Source organism: Bombina bombina, chromosome 4 (genome assembly GCF_027579735.1).
Source record: "Bombina bombina isolate aBomBom1 chromosome 4, aBomBom1.pri, whole genome shotgun sequence".
NCBI classification, from domain to species: Eukaryota; Metazoa; Chordata; class Amphibia; order Anura; family Bombinatoridae; genus Bombina; species Bombina bombina.
In genome coordinates this window covers 38172632-38189357 of record NC_069502.1, presented here as the reverse complement: position 1 = coordinate 38189357, position 16726 = coordinate 38172632, and the positions used below count along the sequence as shown (strand labels likewise).

General features: G+C 43.8%; 1 protein-coding gene across 2 annotated transcripts in view; it reads left to right on the top strand.

The window, feature by feature from the left end:
* The window catches only part of LOC128655877 (DNA (cytosine-5)-methyltransferase 3A), an 877286-nt gene that overhangs the window by 836967 nt on the left and 23593 nt on the right, over window positions 1-16726 (top strand). For both annotated transcript variants that reach the window (XM_053709465.1, XM_053709464.1), the window contains exon 22: window positions 13226-13344. In XM_053709465.1, coding sequence (XP_053565440.1) covers window positions 13226-13344 — 119 coding nt within the window. The remainder of the gene's footprint in view (window positions 1-13225; window positions 13345-16726) is intronic.

Below are 16726 nucleotides of genomic sequence, written 5' to 3'. Positions count from 1 at the left end.
GGAAAAAACAACTGTAGCTAGATCCAAACTCCCAACCTTCTGGTTGCCAGATGGTTAATGCAGAGAGAGGAAAAGGAATAAATCCTTGATTATCTGACCTCTGTTAGAATCTTCTTCTAGATAGTCTATAAAGGTCCCCAAATAAATCGGCCTTGGAGATGGAACAAGGGAACTCTTCTTCAGATTTATTTACTATTCATGCGACAGTATATTGGACAAGATCTCTGGAAAGAGAGTTTACTTGAAGGGAGGAAACACATGAACCAAATATATAGTCCAGAAAAGCACCCTGCATTATCCCAAGACTTAAAAGTCTTTCTAGGATGATGAAACTCAGGAACTTGAGAAGATCTCACGTGAACAAAAAATACACATCCTTCAGGTCTATGTTCAGTAAGAACAGGCCCTCTTAAACTAAAGGAGAATGCATACTACGTTGAAGGTCAGAACCTGAGAATCTTTAGGTAAATACCTAGATCCGATTCCAGACTGGGACTGGAACTATCACTCCCAAAGAGGAAGGTCCTGAACCCAGTTCAAGGAATGCGCCTCATCATACCTGGACTGCAGATACTCTAGAAGTAGATATCTGCCTCTGAAAGGAAATTTTAGATTGGACTAAGTGTGATTGGATTCCAAAAGCCATGGCAGACCCTGCAGAAAGAGGAAAAGGAAAACTTTCCTTTAATCTTACTTTCTTGATGTGTGGTAGAAAAACCTTTTTTTCATCTGGAAAGTCAGAGGATAATTCTGCCAGACCAAGTCCAAACAAGGACTCATCATTGAAAGGAAACACCAGAAATGTGGATTTGGAGGAAACATTAAATTTTGAACCTGCCACTGCAGAACTATAAATCCTAGGCAGTACCACAAAGCAACAGGTAGACTTCTCAGCTGACCAAGAGTTTAGCCACAAAGCCCGGCGGGCTAGCACATCAAGTCTAATAAGACAAGGCATTGCTCTAAATGAACAATGAAACCTCCAGCTACTTATCCAAGGATCCATACAGGAGCAGCTACCCTCCATAGGGATTGAAAATCTCTGAACCATAGTAGAAAAGCTCCCTTCTACTTAGAGCACCGTGCATGTTATTGGAGCCAGCGACAGGAAAATCCTTTAAAGGACAGGAAACCGGGAGAAAGGTATCCCTAGCTTCATCTATTCCTGTGAAAATATCCAAGACACGTCTAGAAAACACTTCCTCATAGGAAGGAACATCATAGAAATGATAAAGTTCACAAAACTTTCAAAGGTTGACAACGACGGGGGTATCGATGTTGTCCAAGTAGCCAAAACCTCTTTCTCTTGTTAAGTGTGTTCAGTCCACGGGTCATCCATTACTTATGGGATATATTCTCCTTCCCAACAGGAAGTTGCAAGAGGATCACCCAAGCAGAGCTGCCATATAGCTCCTCCCCTCACATGTCATACCCAGTCATTCTCTTGCAACCCTCAACAAAGAAGGAGGTCGCGGGAGGAGTTGGAGTTTTTACTTAATTATTCTTCAATCAAAAGTTTGTTATTTTAAATGGCCCCCGGAGTGTGCTGTTTTTCTATCTCGGGCAGTATTTGGAAGAAGAAACTGCCTGCGTTTTCTATGATCTTAGCAGGCGTAACTAAGATCCACTGGCTGTTCTCGACATTCTGAGGAGTGGGGTAACTTCAGAACATGGGAATAGCATGCGGGGTCCCCCGCAAATGAGGTATGTGCAGTACAATATTTTCTGGGAATGGAATTGACTAAGAAAATGCTGCTGTTACCCGTATGATGTAAGTACAGCCTTAAATGCAGTAGTAGTGACTGGTATCAGGCTGATAAATGTATGCGCAGTAGAGTTATTTTCTAGGGACTAGAATTTGACTGTGAAAATACTGTTAATACTGAAATAGTGCTTAAGCCTTATCTGCAGTGGTAGCGACTGGTTGCAGGCTTAGTGATAACTTTGCATGACATTTGAAGAAGTTTATTTTCAAAACGTTTACTGGCATGTTATTCGTTTTGTGAGGTACTTTGGTGATAAATCTTTTGGGCATAAATTTTTTTCCACATGGCTAACGTATATTTCTGCTTAGAAACCGATATATCAGGTCTCCCACTGTTGTAAATGAGCGGGAGGGGCCTCTTTTTTGCGCCTTGTTGCGCAGTTAAAATTCTAGCACAGTCTTCCTGCTTCTTCCTCCTTGATCCAGGACGTCTCTAGAGAGCTCAGGGGTCTTCAAAATTCGTTTTTAAGGGAGGTAATCAGTCACAGCAGACCTGTGACAGTGTGTTAGACTGTGATATAAACGTTTAATATTAATTTGATATCCGTTTTTTTTTTGGGTACTGAGGGGTTAATCATCCTGTTGCTAATGGGTGCAATCCTCTGCTAATTAATACATTTAAAGAATTGTTGACTATAACTGAATTAGTTCTTTGTTACTCAACTGTGTTTTTTTTTTTAAAAGCGCTGCAGCGTTTTTTATATTGCTTGCAAACTTATTGAAAGTATTTTCCAAGCTTGCTAGCTTCTTTGCTAGTCTGTTTAAACATGTCTGATACAGAGGAATCTGCTTGTTCATTATGTTTAAAAGCCGTTGTGGAGCCCAATAGAAATATGTGTACCAATTGTATTGATGTTACTTTGAAAAATCAATCTGTACCGATTAAAAAATTATCACCAGACAACGAGGGGGGCAGTTATGCCGTCTAACTCTCCTCACGTGTCAGTACCTTCGTCTCCCGCTCGGGAGGTGCGTGAGATTGAGGCGCCAAGTACATCAAGGCCCTTACAAATCACTTTACATGATATGGCTAATGTTATGAAAGAAGCTTTATACAATATGCCCGAGTTAAGAGGCAAGCGCGACAGTTCTGGGTTAAGGACAAAGCGCGCCGATGACACGAGAGCCATGTCTGATACTGCGACACAATTTGCAGAACATGAGGACGGAGAGCTTCATTCTGTGGGTGACGGTTCTGATTCGGGGAGACCGGATTCAGAAATTTCAAATTTTAAATTTAAGCTTGAGAACCTCCGCGTGTTGCTCTGAATGATTGTGACACGGTGGCAATCCCAGAGAAATTATGTAAGCTGGATAAATACTACGCGGTGCCGGTGTGTACTGACGTTTTTCCTATACCAAAGAGGCTTACAGAGATTATTAGTAAGGAGTGGGATAGACCCGGTGTGCCTTTTTCCCCTCCTCCGATATTTAGAAAAATGTTCCCTATAGACGCCACCACACGAGACTTATGGCAGACGGTCCCTAAGGTGGAGGGAGCAGTTTCTACTTTAGCCAAGCGTACCACTATCCCGGTGGAGGATAGCTGTGCTTTCTCAGATAAAATGGATAAAAAATTAGAGGGTTATCTTAAGAAAATGTTTGTTCAACAAGGTTTTATATTACAGCCTCTTGCATGCATTGCGCCTGTCACTGCTGCAGCGGCATTCTGGTTTGAGTCTCTGGAAGAGGCGATTCGCACAGCACCATTGGATGAATCTCTGAGCAAGATTAGAACCCTCAAGCTGGCTAATGCGTTTGTTTCGCATGCCGTAGTGCATTTAACCAAACTTACGGCTAAAAATTCCGGATTCACCATACAGACGCGCAGAGCGCTTTGGCTTAAATCCTGGTCAGCAGATGTAACTTCTAAGTCTAAATTACTAAACATTCCTTTCAAAGGGCAGACCTTATTCGGGCCCGGCTTGAAGGAAATTATTGCTGACATTACTGGAGGTAAGGGCCACACCCTTCCTCAGGACAGGGCCAAATCGAAGGCCAAACAGTCTAATTTCCGTGCCTTTCGTAATTTCAAGGCAGGAGCAGCATCAACTTCCTCCGCTCCAAAACAGGAGGGAACTGCTGCTCGTTACAGACAGGGTTGGAAAGGCAACCAGTCATGGAACAAGGGCAAGCAGGCCAGAAAGCCTACTTCCGCCCCTAAGACAGGATGAAGTCAGGGCCCCCTTTCCGGAGACGGATCTAGTGGGGGGCAGACTCTCTCTCTTCGCCCAGGCTTGGGCAAGAGATGTACAGGATCCCTGGACGTTGGAGATTATATCTCAGGGATACCTTCTGGATTTCAAAACTTCTCCTCCACAAGGGAGGTTTCATCTGTCAAGGTTATCAACAAACCTAGTAAAGAAAGAGGCATTTCTACAATGTGTACAATACCTCTTAGTGATGGGAGTGATCCACCCAGTTCCGCGGACGGAACAGGGGCAAGGGTTTTATTCAAATCTGTTTGTGGTTCCCAAGAAAGAGGGAACCTTCAGACCAATCTTAGATTTAAAAATCTTAAACAAATTCCTAAGGGTTCCATCGTTCAAGATGGAAACCATTCGGACCATCCTACCCATGATCCAAGAGGGTCAATATATGACCACGGTGGATTTAAAGGATGCCTACCTTCACATACCGATTCACAAAGATCATTATCGGTACCTAAGGTTTGCCTTTCTAGACAGGCATTACCAGTTTGTAGCGCTTCCCTTCGGGTTGGCTACGGCCCCGAGAATTTTTACAAAGGTTCTGGGCTCTCTTCTGGCGGTACTAAGACCACGAGGCATAGCGGTGGCTCCGTACCTAGACGACATTCTGATACAAGCGTCAAGTTTTCAAAATGCAAAGTCTCATACAGAGACAGTTCTAGCATTTCTGAGGTCGCATGGGTGGAAAGTGAACGTGGAAAAGAGTTCTCTGTTACCACTCACAAGGGTCCCTTTTCTAGGGACTCTTATAGATTCTGTAGAGATGAAAATTTACCTGACGGAGTCCAGGTTATCAAAGCTTCTCAATGCTTGCCGTGCCCTTCACTCCATTCCAAGCCCATCAGTAGCTCAGTGCATGGAAGTAATCGGCTTAATGGTCGCGGCAATGGACATAGTGCCATTTGCGCACCTACATCTCAAACCGCTGCAACTATGCATGCTAAGTCAATGGAACGGGGATTATTCAGATCTGTCCCCTTTGCTAAATCTGGACCAGGAGACCAGAGATTCTCTTCTCTGGTGGTTATCTCGGGTTCATCTGTCCAAAGGAATGACTTTTCGCAGACCAGATTGGACGATTGTAACAACAGATGCCAGCCTACTAGGCTGGGGAGCAGTCTGGAACTCCCTGAAGGCTCAGGGATCGTGGACTCAGGAGGAGAAACTCCTCCCAATAAACATTCTAGAATTAAGAGCAATATTCAATGCTCTTCTAGCTTGGCCTCAGTTGGCAACACTGCGGTTCATCAGATTTCAGTCGGACAACATCACGACTGTGGCTTACATCAATCATCAAGGGGGAACCAGGAGTTCCCTGGCGATGTTGGAAGTCTCGAAGATAATTCGCTGGGCAGAGTCTCATTCTTGCCACCTGTCAGCGATCTACATCCCAGGCGTGGAGAACTGGGAGGCGGATTTTTTAAGTTGCCAGACTTTTCATCCGGGGGAGTGGGAACTTCACCCGGAGGTATTTGCCCAACTGATTCTTCGTTGGGGCAAACCGGATCTGGATCTCATGGCATCTCGCCAGAACGCCAAGCTTCCTTGTTACGGATCCAGGTCCAGGGACCCGGGAGCGGTGCTGGTAGATGCACTAGCAGCCCCTTGGGTTTTCAACATAGCTTATGTGTTTCCACCTTTTCCGTTGCTACCTCGACTGATTGCCAGGATCAAACAGGAGAGAGCATCGGTGATTCTGATAGCGCCTGCGTGGCCACGCAGGACCTGGTATGCAGACCTAGTGGACATGTCGTCCTGTCCACCATGGTCTCTACCCCAGAGGCAGGACCTTCTAATTCAGGGTCCTTTCAACCATCCAAACCTAATTTCTCTGAGGCTGACTGCTTGGAAATTGAACGCTTGATTCTATCAAAGCGTGGGTTTTCGGATTTGGTTATTGATACATTAATACAGGCTCGGAAACCTGTTACCAGAAAAATTTACCACAAGATATGGCGTAAATATTTATATTGGTGTGAATCCAAGAGTTACTCATGGAGTAAGGTTAGGATTCCTAGGATATTGTCTTTTCTACAAGAGGGTTTAGAAAAGGGCTTATCCGCTAGTTCACTAAAGGGACAGATTTCTGCTCTGTCTATTCTTTTACACAAGCGTCTGGCAGAGAATCCAGACGTCCAGACTTTTTGTCAGGCTTTGGCTCGGGAGGTGCGTGGAGGTGCGTGAGATTGAGGCGCCAAGTACATCAAGGCCCTTACAAATCACTTTACATGATATGGCTAATGTTATGAAAGAAGTTTTATACAATATGCCCGAGTTAAGAGGCAAGCGCGACAGTTCTGGGTTAAGGACAGAGCGCGCCGATGACACGAGAGCCATGTCTGATACTGCGACACAATTTGCAGAACATGAGGACGGAGAGCTTCATTCTGTGGGTGACGGTTCTGATTCGGGGAGACCGGATTCAGAAATTTCAAATTTTAAATTTAAGCTTGAGAACCTCCGCGTGTTGCTCTGAATGATTGTGACACGGTGGCAATCCCAGAGAAATTATGTAAGCTGGATAAATACTACGCGGTGCCGGTGTGTACTGACGTTTTTCCTATACCAAAGAGGCTTACAGAGATTATTAGTAAGGAGTGGGATAGACCCGGTGTGCCTTTTTCCCCTCCTCCGATATTTAGAAAAATGTTCCCTATAGACGCCACCACACGAGACTTATGGCAGACGGTCCCTAAGGTGGAGGGAGCAGTTTCTACTTTAGCCAAGCGTACCACTATCCCGGTGGAGGATAGCTGTGCTTTCTCAGATAAAATGGATAAAAAATTAGAGGGTTATCTTAAGAAAATGTTTGTTCAACAAGGTTTTATATTACAGCCTCTTGCATGCATTGCGCCTGTCACTGCTGCAGCGGCATTCTGGTTTGAGTCTCTGGAAGAGGCGATTCGCACAGCACCATTGGATGAATCTCTGAGCAAGATTAGAACCCTCAAGCTGGCTAATGCGTTTGTTTCGGATGCCGTAGTGCATTTAACCAAACTTACGGCTAAAAATTCCGGATTCGCCATACAGGCGCGCAGAGCGCTTTGGCTTAAATCCTGGTCAGCAGATGTAACTTCTAAGTCTAAATTACTAAACATTCCTTTCAAAGGGCAGACCTTATTCGGGCCCGGCTTGAAGGAAATTATTGCTGACATTACTGGAGGTAAGGGCCACACCCTTCCTCAGGACAGGGCCAAATCGAAGGCCAAACAGTCTAATTTTCGTGCCTTTCGTAATTTCAAGGCAGGAGCAGCATCAACTTCCTCCGCTCCAAAACAGGAGGGAACTGCTGCTCGTTACAGACAGGGTTGGAAAGGCAACCAGTCATGGAACAAGGGCAAGCAGGCCAGAAAGCCTACTTCCGCCCCTAAGACAGGATGAAGTCAGGGCCCCCTTTCCGGAGACGGATCTAGTGGGGGGCAGACTCTCTCTCTTCGCCCAGGCTTGGGCAAGAGATGTACAGGATCCCTGGACGTTGGAGATTATATCTCAGGGATACCTTCTGGATTTCAAAACTTCTCCTCCACAAGGGAGGTTTCATCTGTCAAGGTTATCAACAAACCTAGTAAAGAAAGAGGCATTTCTACAATGTGTACAAGACCTCTTAGTGATGGGAGTGATCCACCCAGTTCCGCGGACGGAACAGGGGCAAGGGTTTTATTCAAATCTGTTTGTGGTTCCCAAGAAAGAGGGAACCTTCAGAACAATCTTAGATTTAAAAATCTTAAACAAATTCCTAAGGGTTCCATCGTTCAAGATGGAAACCATTCGGACCATCCTACCCATGATCCAAGAGGGTCAATATATGACCACGGTGGATTTACATACCGATTCACAAAGATCATTATCGGTACCTAAGGTTTGCCTTTCTAGACAGGCATTACCAGTTTGTAGCGCTTCCCTTCGGGTTGGCTACGGCCCCGAGAATTTTTACAAAGGTTCTGGGCTCTCTTCTGGCGGTACTAAGACCACGAGGCATAGCGGTGGCTCCGTACCTAGACGACATTCTGATACAAGCGTCAAGTTTTCAAAATGCAAAGTCTCATACAGAGACAGTTCTAGCATTTCTGAGGTCGCATGGGTGGAAAGTGAACGTGGAAAAGAGTTCTCTGTTACCACTCACAAGGGTCCCTTTTCTAGGGACTCTTATAGATTCTGTAGAGATGAAAATTTACCTGACGGAGTCCAGGTTATCAAAGCTTCTCAATGCTTGCCGTGCCCTTCACTCCATTCCAAGCCCATCAGTAGCTCAGTGCATGGAAGTAATCGGCTTAATGGTCGCGGCAATGGACATAGTGCCATTTGCGCACCTACATCTCAAACCGCTGCAACTATGCATGCTAAGTCAATGGAACGGGGATTATTCAGATCTGTCCCCTTTGCTAAATCTGGACCAGGAGACCAGAGATTCTCTTCTCTGGTGGTTATCTCGGGTTCATCTGTCCAAAGGAATGACTTTTCGCAGACCAGATTGGACGATTGTAACAACAGATGCCAGCCTACTAGGCTGGGGAGCAGTCTGGAACTCCCTGAAGGCTCAGGGATCGTGGACTCAGGAGGAGAAACTCCTCCCAATAAACATTCTAGAATTAAGAGCAATATTCAATGCTCTTCTAGCTTGGCCTCAGTTGGCAACACTGCGGTTCATCAGATTTCAGTCGGACAACATCACGACTGTGGCTTACATCAATCATCAAGGGGGAACCAGGAGTTCCCTGGCGATGTTGGAAGTCTCGAAGATAATTCGCTGGGCAGAGTCTCATTCTTGCCACCTGTCAGCGATCTACATCCCAGGCGTGGAGAACTGGGAGGCGGATTTTTTAAGTCGCCAGACTTTTCAGCCGGGGGAGTGGGAACTTCACCCGGAGGTATTTGCCCAACTGATTCTTCGTTGGGGCAAACCGGATCTGGATCTCATGGCATCTCGCCAGAACGCCAAGCTTCCTTGTTACGGATCCAGGTCCAGGGACCCGGGAGCGGTGCTGGTAGATGCACTAGCAGCCCCTTGGGTTTTCAACATAGCTTATGTGTTTCCACCTTTTCCGTTGCTACCTCGACTGATTGCCAGGATCAAACAGGAGAGAGCATCGGTGATTCTGATAGCGCCTGCGTGGCCACGCAGGACCTGGTATGCAGACCTAGTGGACATGTCGTCCTGTCCACCATGGTCTCTACCCCAGAGGCAGGACCTTCTAATTCAGGGTCCTTTCAACCATCCAAACCTAATTTCTCTGAGGCTGACTGCTTGGAAATTGAACGCTTGATTCTATCAAAGCGTGGGTTTTCGGATTTGGTTATTGATACATTAATACAGGCTCGGAAACCTGTTACCAGAAAAATTTACCACAAGATATGGCGTAAATATTTATATTGGTGTGAATCCAAGAGTTACTCATGGAGTAAGGTTAGGATTCCTAGGATATTGTCTTTTCTACAAGAGGGTTTAGAAAAGGGCTTATCCGCTAGTTCACTAAAGGGACAGATTTCTGCTCTGTCTATTCTTTTACACAAGCGTCTGGCAGAGAATCCAGACGTCCAGACTTTTTGTCAGGCTTTGGCTAGGATTAAGCCTGTGTTTAAAGCTGTTGCTCCTCCGTGGAGCTTAAACTTGGTTCTTAAAGTTCTTCAGGGTGTTCCGTTTGAACCCCTTCATTCCATTGATATTAAGCTTTTATCTTGGAAAGTTCTGTTTTTGATGGCTATTTCCTCGGCTCGAAGAGTCTCTGAGTTATCTGCCTTACATTGTGATTCTCCTTATCTGATCTTTCATTCAGACAAGGTAGTCCTGAGTACTAAACCTGGGTTTTTACCTAAGGTTGTTTCTAACAAGAATATCAATCAAGAGATTGTTGTTCCATCCTTATGTCCTAATCCTTCTTCAAAGAAGGAACGTCTTTTGCATAATCTAGACGTGGTCCATGCCCTGAAGTTCTACTTACAGGCAACTAAAGATTTTCGACAAACTTCTTCTCTGTTTGTCGTTTACTCTGGACAGAGGAGAGGTCAAAAGGCTTCGGCTACCTCTCTCTCTTTTTGGCTTCGTAGCATAATACGCTTAGCCTATGAGACTGCTGGACAGCAGCCTCCTGAAGGAATTACAGCTCATTCCACTAGAGCTGTGGCTTCCACCTGGGCCTTTAAGAATGAGGCCTCTGTTGAACAGATTTGCAAGGCTGCAACTTGGTCTTCACTTCATACTTTTTCCAAATTTTACAAATTTGACACTTTTGCTTCTTCAGAGGCTGTTTTTGGGAGAAAGGTTCTACAGGCAGTGGTTCCTTCTGTTTAATGTTCCTGCCTTGTCCCTCCCATCATCCGTGTACTTTAGCTTTGGTATTGGTATCCCATAAGTAATGGATGACCCGTGGACTGAACACACTTAACAAGAGAAAACATAATTTATGCTTACCTGATAAATTTATTTCTCTTGTAGTGTAGTCAGTCCACGGCCCGCCCTGTCTATTTGAGGCAGGTTCTAAATTTTAAATTATAACTCCAGTCACCACTGCACCCTATAGTTTCTCCTTTCTCGTCTTGTTTCGGTCGAATGACTGGATATGACATGTGAGGGGAGGAGCTATATGGCAGCTCTGCTTGGGTGATCCTCTTGCAACTTCCTGTTGGGAAGGAGAATATATCCCATAAGTAATGGATGACCCGTGGACTGAACACACTACAAGAGAAATAAATTTATCAGGTAAGCATAAATTATGTTTTTAACATTACACAAGGTGTGTAAGCATACATCTGAAGGAGACCACTTCAGCATCAGATGAAGGAATTATACTGTACAAATCTAAGTTGTACCCACAGAAGCTACTGATGAATTCTCCTCACCAGACTTAGGAGAGCAATCTGTGTAGTCGAATGAGGAGCAAAAACCTTACTATCTGAATCTTGCAAATGTCCTCTTGCGTTTTCCCTAAAGGATAGGAAAAGCAGATAAAGCCGCAGATACCGTAGAGGATAACTGAGCTACAAAATCTGCAGGCAAATGCACTCCTCCAGGAGATTTAGAGGAACTGCAGGGCACTGCATGTGATGCCATATAGGCTTCGGACGTTAAGGAGAAAATTGTGGCATAGCCTGGACAGTATCATCCTGGAAGACATAAAACTCAGAGAGCAACAATCTATCTGCACATGCAATAGCTATAGCTAAACATGCAGCACAGACAAATAAAAAAAAATCGCTACTATAAGGGACAGATATGCCTAGCAAAAACAATCAGTACCTCAAAGGCCAAAAATCATTTGTTCCTAGGAACATAATCCCCAATAACTTAAATTTATTACAAAACTGTCACTTTACAATCAAATAGTAAAGTAAGGGAAACTATAGCAAACACTGTATAGGGGAGAAAAGACTTATTAAATAAATTATATATGCTCATATAACTAATTTATTACAAGGAATATAAAGATGTATTCCACATTATGTCCTCCCTTCTGGGGAGGTTGCCACTGAGGAAGGACCTTCTGCTTCAGGGTCCGTTTTCTTATTCTAATCTAGATTCTCTGAGGCTGACTGCTTGGAGATTGAACGCTTAGTCCTATCTAAAAGAGGTTTTTATTTTTTAGATGGAGTCATTGTCTCCCTAATCCAGTGTCGTTAGCCAGTGAGTCGCCGGATGTATCATAGGGTCTGACGCACCTATCTATCCTGGTGAGATTCTCGAGGCTCCCTTGGCACAAGGTGAGAGTTCTTCGTATTCTGTTATTTCTCCAAGAGGGTTTGGAGAAAGGTTTGTCAACCAGTTCTCTGAAGGGGCAGATCTCTGCCCTTTCGGTTTTTGTTTCAGGAGAAGTTAGCCAATTTTCAGACGTTCAGTCCTTTGTTCAGGCCCTGATCAGATTTAGACCTGTGTTCAGACTTGTTGCTCCTTCTTCGTGTTCTGCAGCAGACTCCGTTTGAGCCTATGCATTCTGTTGATATTACTCTGTTGTCTTGGAAAGTTTTGTTTTTGTTTATTTCTTCTACTTGTAGAGTTTCAGAATTATCCACTTTACCGTGTGACCCCCTTATTTTATTTTCACGCAGATACGGCTGTTCTACGTACCAAATTTGAATTTCTTCACAAGGTGGTCCCGGTCTGCAATATCAACCAGGAGATTGTAGTTCCTTCCTTTTGCCCTAATTCTTCTTCTCAGAACTTTTCTTTCTTTTTGGTCGAGAAGTGTCATTCATTTGGCCTATGAGGAAGCTGGACAGCAGCCTCCTGGGAGTTTTGTGGCTCACTCTACTTGTGCTTTTTCTTCTTCCTGGACTTTTAAGAACAAAGTTTCCATGGAACAAATCTATAAGGCCACTTGGTCCTATTTGCATATCTTTTCAAAAAATTTCAAATTTGATATTTTGGCCTCAGCTGAGGCTTCTTTTGGGAGAAAGGTGCTTCAAGCGGTGGTGCCTTCAGTTTAGGTCCGCCTGCCTTTAGTTCTCCCCCCTGTCCGTTCTGTGTCCTCTCTGGCTTGGGTATTGGTTTCCCAACAGTAATTGAATAGAATTGTGGATTCTCCATGCCATTGGAAAGAAAACAAAATGTATGCTTACCTGATAAATTATTTTCTGTCCTGTCCACGACCCGCCCTTATCAAATTTTTTAAGGCAGCATTTATTTTCATAACCTTCAGGCACCTCTATACCCCTTGTGTTACTCTTTCTCTTTCCTTATTCCCTCGGCTGAATGACTGGGGATTATGGCATTGCTGGGGTGTCTTTGCCTCCTCCTGGTAGCCAGGAGTTGAATTCCCAACAGTAATTAAAATGAATTGTGGACTCTCCATGCCAGAAAAGAAAATAATTTATAAGGTAAGCATACATTTTGTTTTTATTGATAATATTTTCCTGCACGTTCTGATTAGTGGGAAGGAAAGAGATAAAATGAATAATCAGGTTTTTGTACTTTCCTTAGTCTTCTTCAATATTAATGAATTGTCATAAAGGGAGTACACTCCTGTTTCTCGCCCTCCTACCATTCTAGATTGTAAATTCACATGAGAATAGGCCCCTCAATTCCTCCTGTATTTGATAAATTTTGTCCTGTCTTAAAAATATTGTATCATAATTGTACTTTTATCTTTTGTACCTATGGACAGCGCTACAGAACTTGTTGGCGCTTTATAAATAAAGTATAATAATAATATTAGTCACATATTAACATCAAGTATCAAGTTAAGTATGTGCTGTGCACCATTGGGGATGAGTACTGTTAACTTTAATTCTACATATAAATCTACCCTTTCTCTTCTAGTTTAGCAAAGTCCGCACCATCACGACTAGATCCAACTCCATCAAACAGGGAAAAGACCAGCACTTCCCAGTCTACATGAATGACAAGGAGGATATCTTATGGTGCACAGAGATGGAAAGGTGAGGCATTTTGTGTACAAAGCTTGGGAGTCTTTCCCAGATTATCATCGTAATATAGAGTCACAATGCCCTGATAGTATTGACAAATATGTGATTTTAAGTACACTGCCAAATGATCTATTAGACTATATTAGTGTAAAGTGTTATTTGAAATATAAACATATCTTTAATTTCTATCATATTATTTTCTTTTTAAAGACACAATGAGTCCACGGATCATCTTCATTACTTATGGGATATTCACCTACTGGTCAGCAGGAGGAGGCAAAGAGCACCACAGCAGAGCTGTTAAATAGCTCCTCCCTTCCCTCCCACTCCAGTCATTCTTTTTGCCTACGTTAGTGCTAGGAAGAGGTAAAGTTAGGCGTTAGAATAGATTCTTCAATCAAGAGTTTATTATTGTTAAAGTAGTGCAAGATTGTGCTGCTTTGTTCTAGGGTGTAGCCGTAGTCCATATCAGTCTCTTCAGTAGAGCTCTTGGTGGCTTTAGAGCAATGGGAACGTGTTGGACATAATTCTCACTGTGCCTCCCATACATTTATGCTGCCCTTATCCTGATGGCCTAAGCAAACTTAGCTCAGGCTTTATCCTTTTCCACAGGGCTATGGGAGGCAGAGGACCTCTTAAACCTGCTGGACTGTCCTGCTGTCGGACAGAATCAAGGTAAGTGCTGACTTTTTTATTCTGGGAGGATTCAAGACTCAGAGGAATGTGGGCACTTTAATTATATACCTATCACATATAAGGCTCAGAAACATGGGGCTCTTTATGTTGGGACATCATGCTCTCTGTGTATGGAGGGTTTTTGGACAGCATACGTACAGGCACTGGGGCTGGGAGCTAAGCTAAGCTTATTTTTATTGAAGGTGGTTATTTTTCATATCGCTTTATTTTAACTATGAAGCCGGTTGGGTGTGCGTATTTAGTAACGCCCACGATGGGCAGGGCTATCGTTTTGCGTGCTTGCTAATTAAGCTGCACAGTATTCAGCCTTGTCTGGTGCATGGACGTCTGAAACAGCATCGCACTAGAACCGCATGGTTTTGGAATCATTAGAGCAAGCAGTTTTAGCGCTATAGAGCCCTTATCATCTGAATCACTGGGGATATAGCAATGAACCCGGTTGGCATTTATTTAACTGAGGATCGTTTTGTTTTGTTTTTTTCCTCCCTGCAGTAAAAAAGTTTATTTTTAAATTTAAAGGGCCTGTAACGTTTTATTGTAATAACATTTTTTGGTGTAAAAGTAAAGTTTTATTACATTTTCTTTTTATTGTGCTTCAGTATGGACATAGGAGCCGTGCAAAATGTTACTTGCTCCATGTGTTTGGATGCCAACGTGGAACCACCAATCCCTTTCTGTCTCTCATGTATTGAGAGGGCTTTAAGTTATAGGGAAAAGATTTTTTATGAGCAAAATTTTTCAAAAGCGGATGCTTCTCAGGAGTCTAATGATTCAGAGTATGCCGCATCTTTCTCCCCAAGCGTCCCAAACTTTAACGCCCGGGCAAGCAGTGTCCTGTACTTCTGCTCTAGCGCCTGCTGGAGTTACCTTAAAAGACATAGCTGTGCTTATGTCTTCCACAATTTCTGATGTGTTGTCTGCTTTTCCTATGCTACAAGGCAAACGTAAGAGGAAAGACAACCATGTTGTCAGTGAGGTTTCTGATGCAATGGTGGCAATCTCGGATGTACCCTCCCAGGGAACTGAGATGGAGGGTATTGAGGTTCCATCGGAAGGCGAAATTTCAGACTCAGAAAGTTCATTGCCTTTGACTGATTCAAAGGTTGTATCTTTCAGGTTTAAACTAGAACACCTCAGCCTGTTGCTCAGGGAGGTTTTGGTTACTTTAGATGACTGTGATTCTACAGTAGTGGTCGCTCCTGCGAAGTCGAGTAAATTGGACAGATATTTTGAAGTTCCCTCTTACTCAGACGTTTTTCCAGTGCCAAAGCGAGCTTCAGAGATTGTTTCTAAGGAATGGGAGAGACCAGGTATTCCCTTCTCTCCCTCTCCTATTTTCAAAAAGATGTTTCCTATAGCTGACTCTGTCAGGGAGTCTTGGCAAACGGTTCCTAAGGTGGAAGGAGCTATTTCCACCTTAGCCAAGTGGACTACTATTCCCATTGAGGATAGTTGTGCTTTTAAAGACCCCATGGACAAAAAGTTGGAGGGTCTACTTAAAAGGATTTACGTTCACCAGGGTCTGCTATTGCAGCCAGCTGCATGCATTGCTACTGTCACTAGTGCGGCAGCATATTGGTTTGATGCTCTGTCTGAGTCTTTCAGAACTGAGACTTCCTTAGAGGAGATCCAAGATAGGATTAAAGCTCTGAAGTTAGCGAATGCTTTTTTTATGGACGCTTCTCTGCAAATTACTAAAATGGCAGCTAAGAGTTCGGGGTTCTCTATCTTAGCCCACAGAGCTTTATGATTAAAACCTTGGTCTGCGGACGTATCATCTAAGTCTAAGCTTCTAGCGATTCCTTACAAGGGGAAGACCTTGTTTGGACCTGGCCTAACAGAAATTATCTTTGATATCACGGGAGGTAAGGGTTATCTCCTTCCTCAGGATAAGAGAAACAAACAAAAAGGACAACAGAGCAATTTTTGTTCCTTTAGAAATTTCAAGGGAAATTCTTTCTCTTCCTCCTCTAAACCAGAACAATCTAAGCCTACTTGGAGACCCAACCAGTCTTGGAATAAGGGTTAACAATCCAAGAAGCCTGCTGTTGAATCCAAAACATCATGAAGGGCATGCCCCTGATCTGGGACCGGATCTAGTAGGTGGCAGACTTTCCTTCTTCGTTCAGGCTTGGGATCGGGATGTTCAGGATCCCTGGGCAGTAGAAATAGTGTCTCAGGGATACAAACTGGAGTTCAAAAATGTTCCTCCCAGAGGAAGGTTTCTTATTTCAAGATTATCTGCAAACCAGATAAAAAAAGAGGCGTTCTTACATTGTGTAAGGGACCTCTCCTCCCTGGGAGTGATTGTTCCCGTTCCAGTACAGGAACAGGGGCAGGGTTTTTATTCAAATCTGTTTGTCGTTCCCAAAAAGGAGGGAACCTTCAGACCTATCTTAGACCTCAAGAGTCTAAACAAGTTTCTCAGAGTTCCGTCATTCAAGATGGAAACTATTTGTACCATTCTTCCATTGATCCAGGAGGGTCAGTTTATGACGACAGTGGATTTAAAGGATGCATATCTACATGTTCCTATCCACAGAGATCATCACAGGTTCCTGAGGTTTGCCTTTCTAGACAAACACTTCAAATTCATGGCTCTTCCTTTCGGTCTGGCCACAGCACCCAGAATTTTCACAAAAGTTCTGGGGTCTCTACTGGCGGTTCTAAGGCCACTGGGCATCACAGTGGCGCCTTA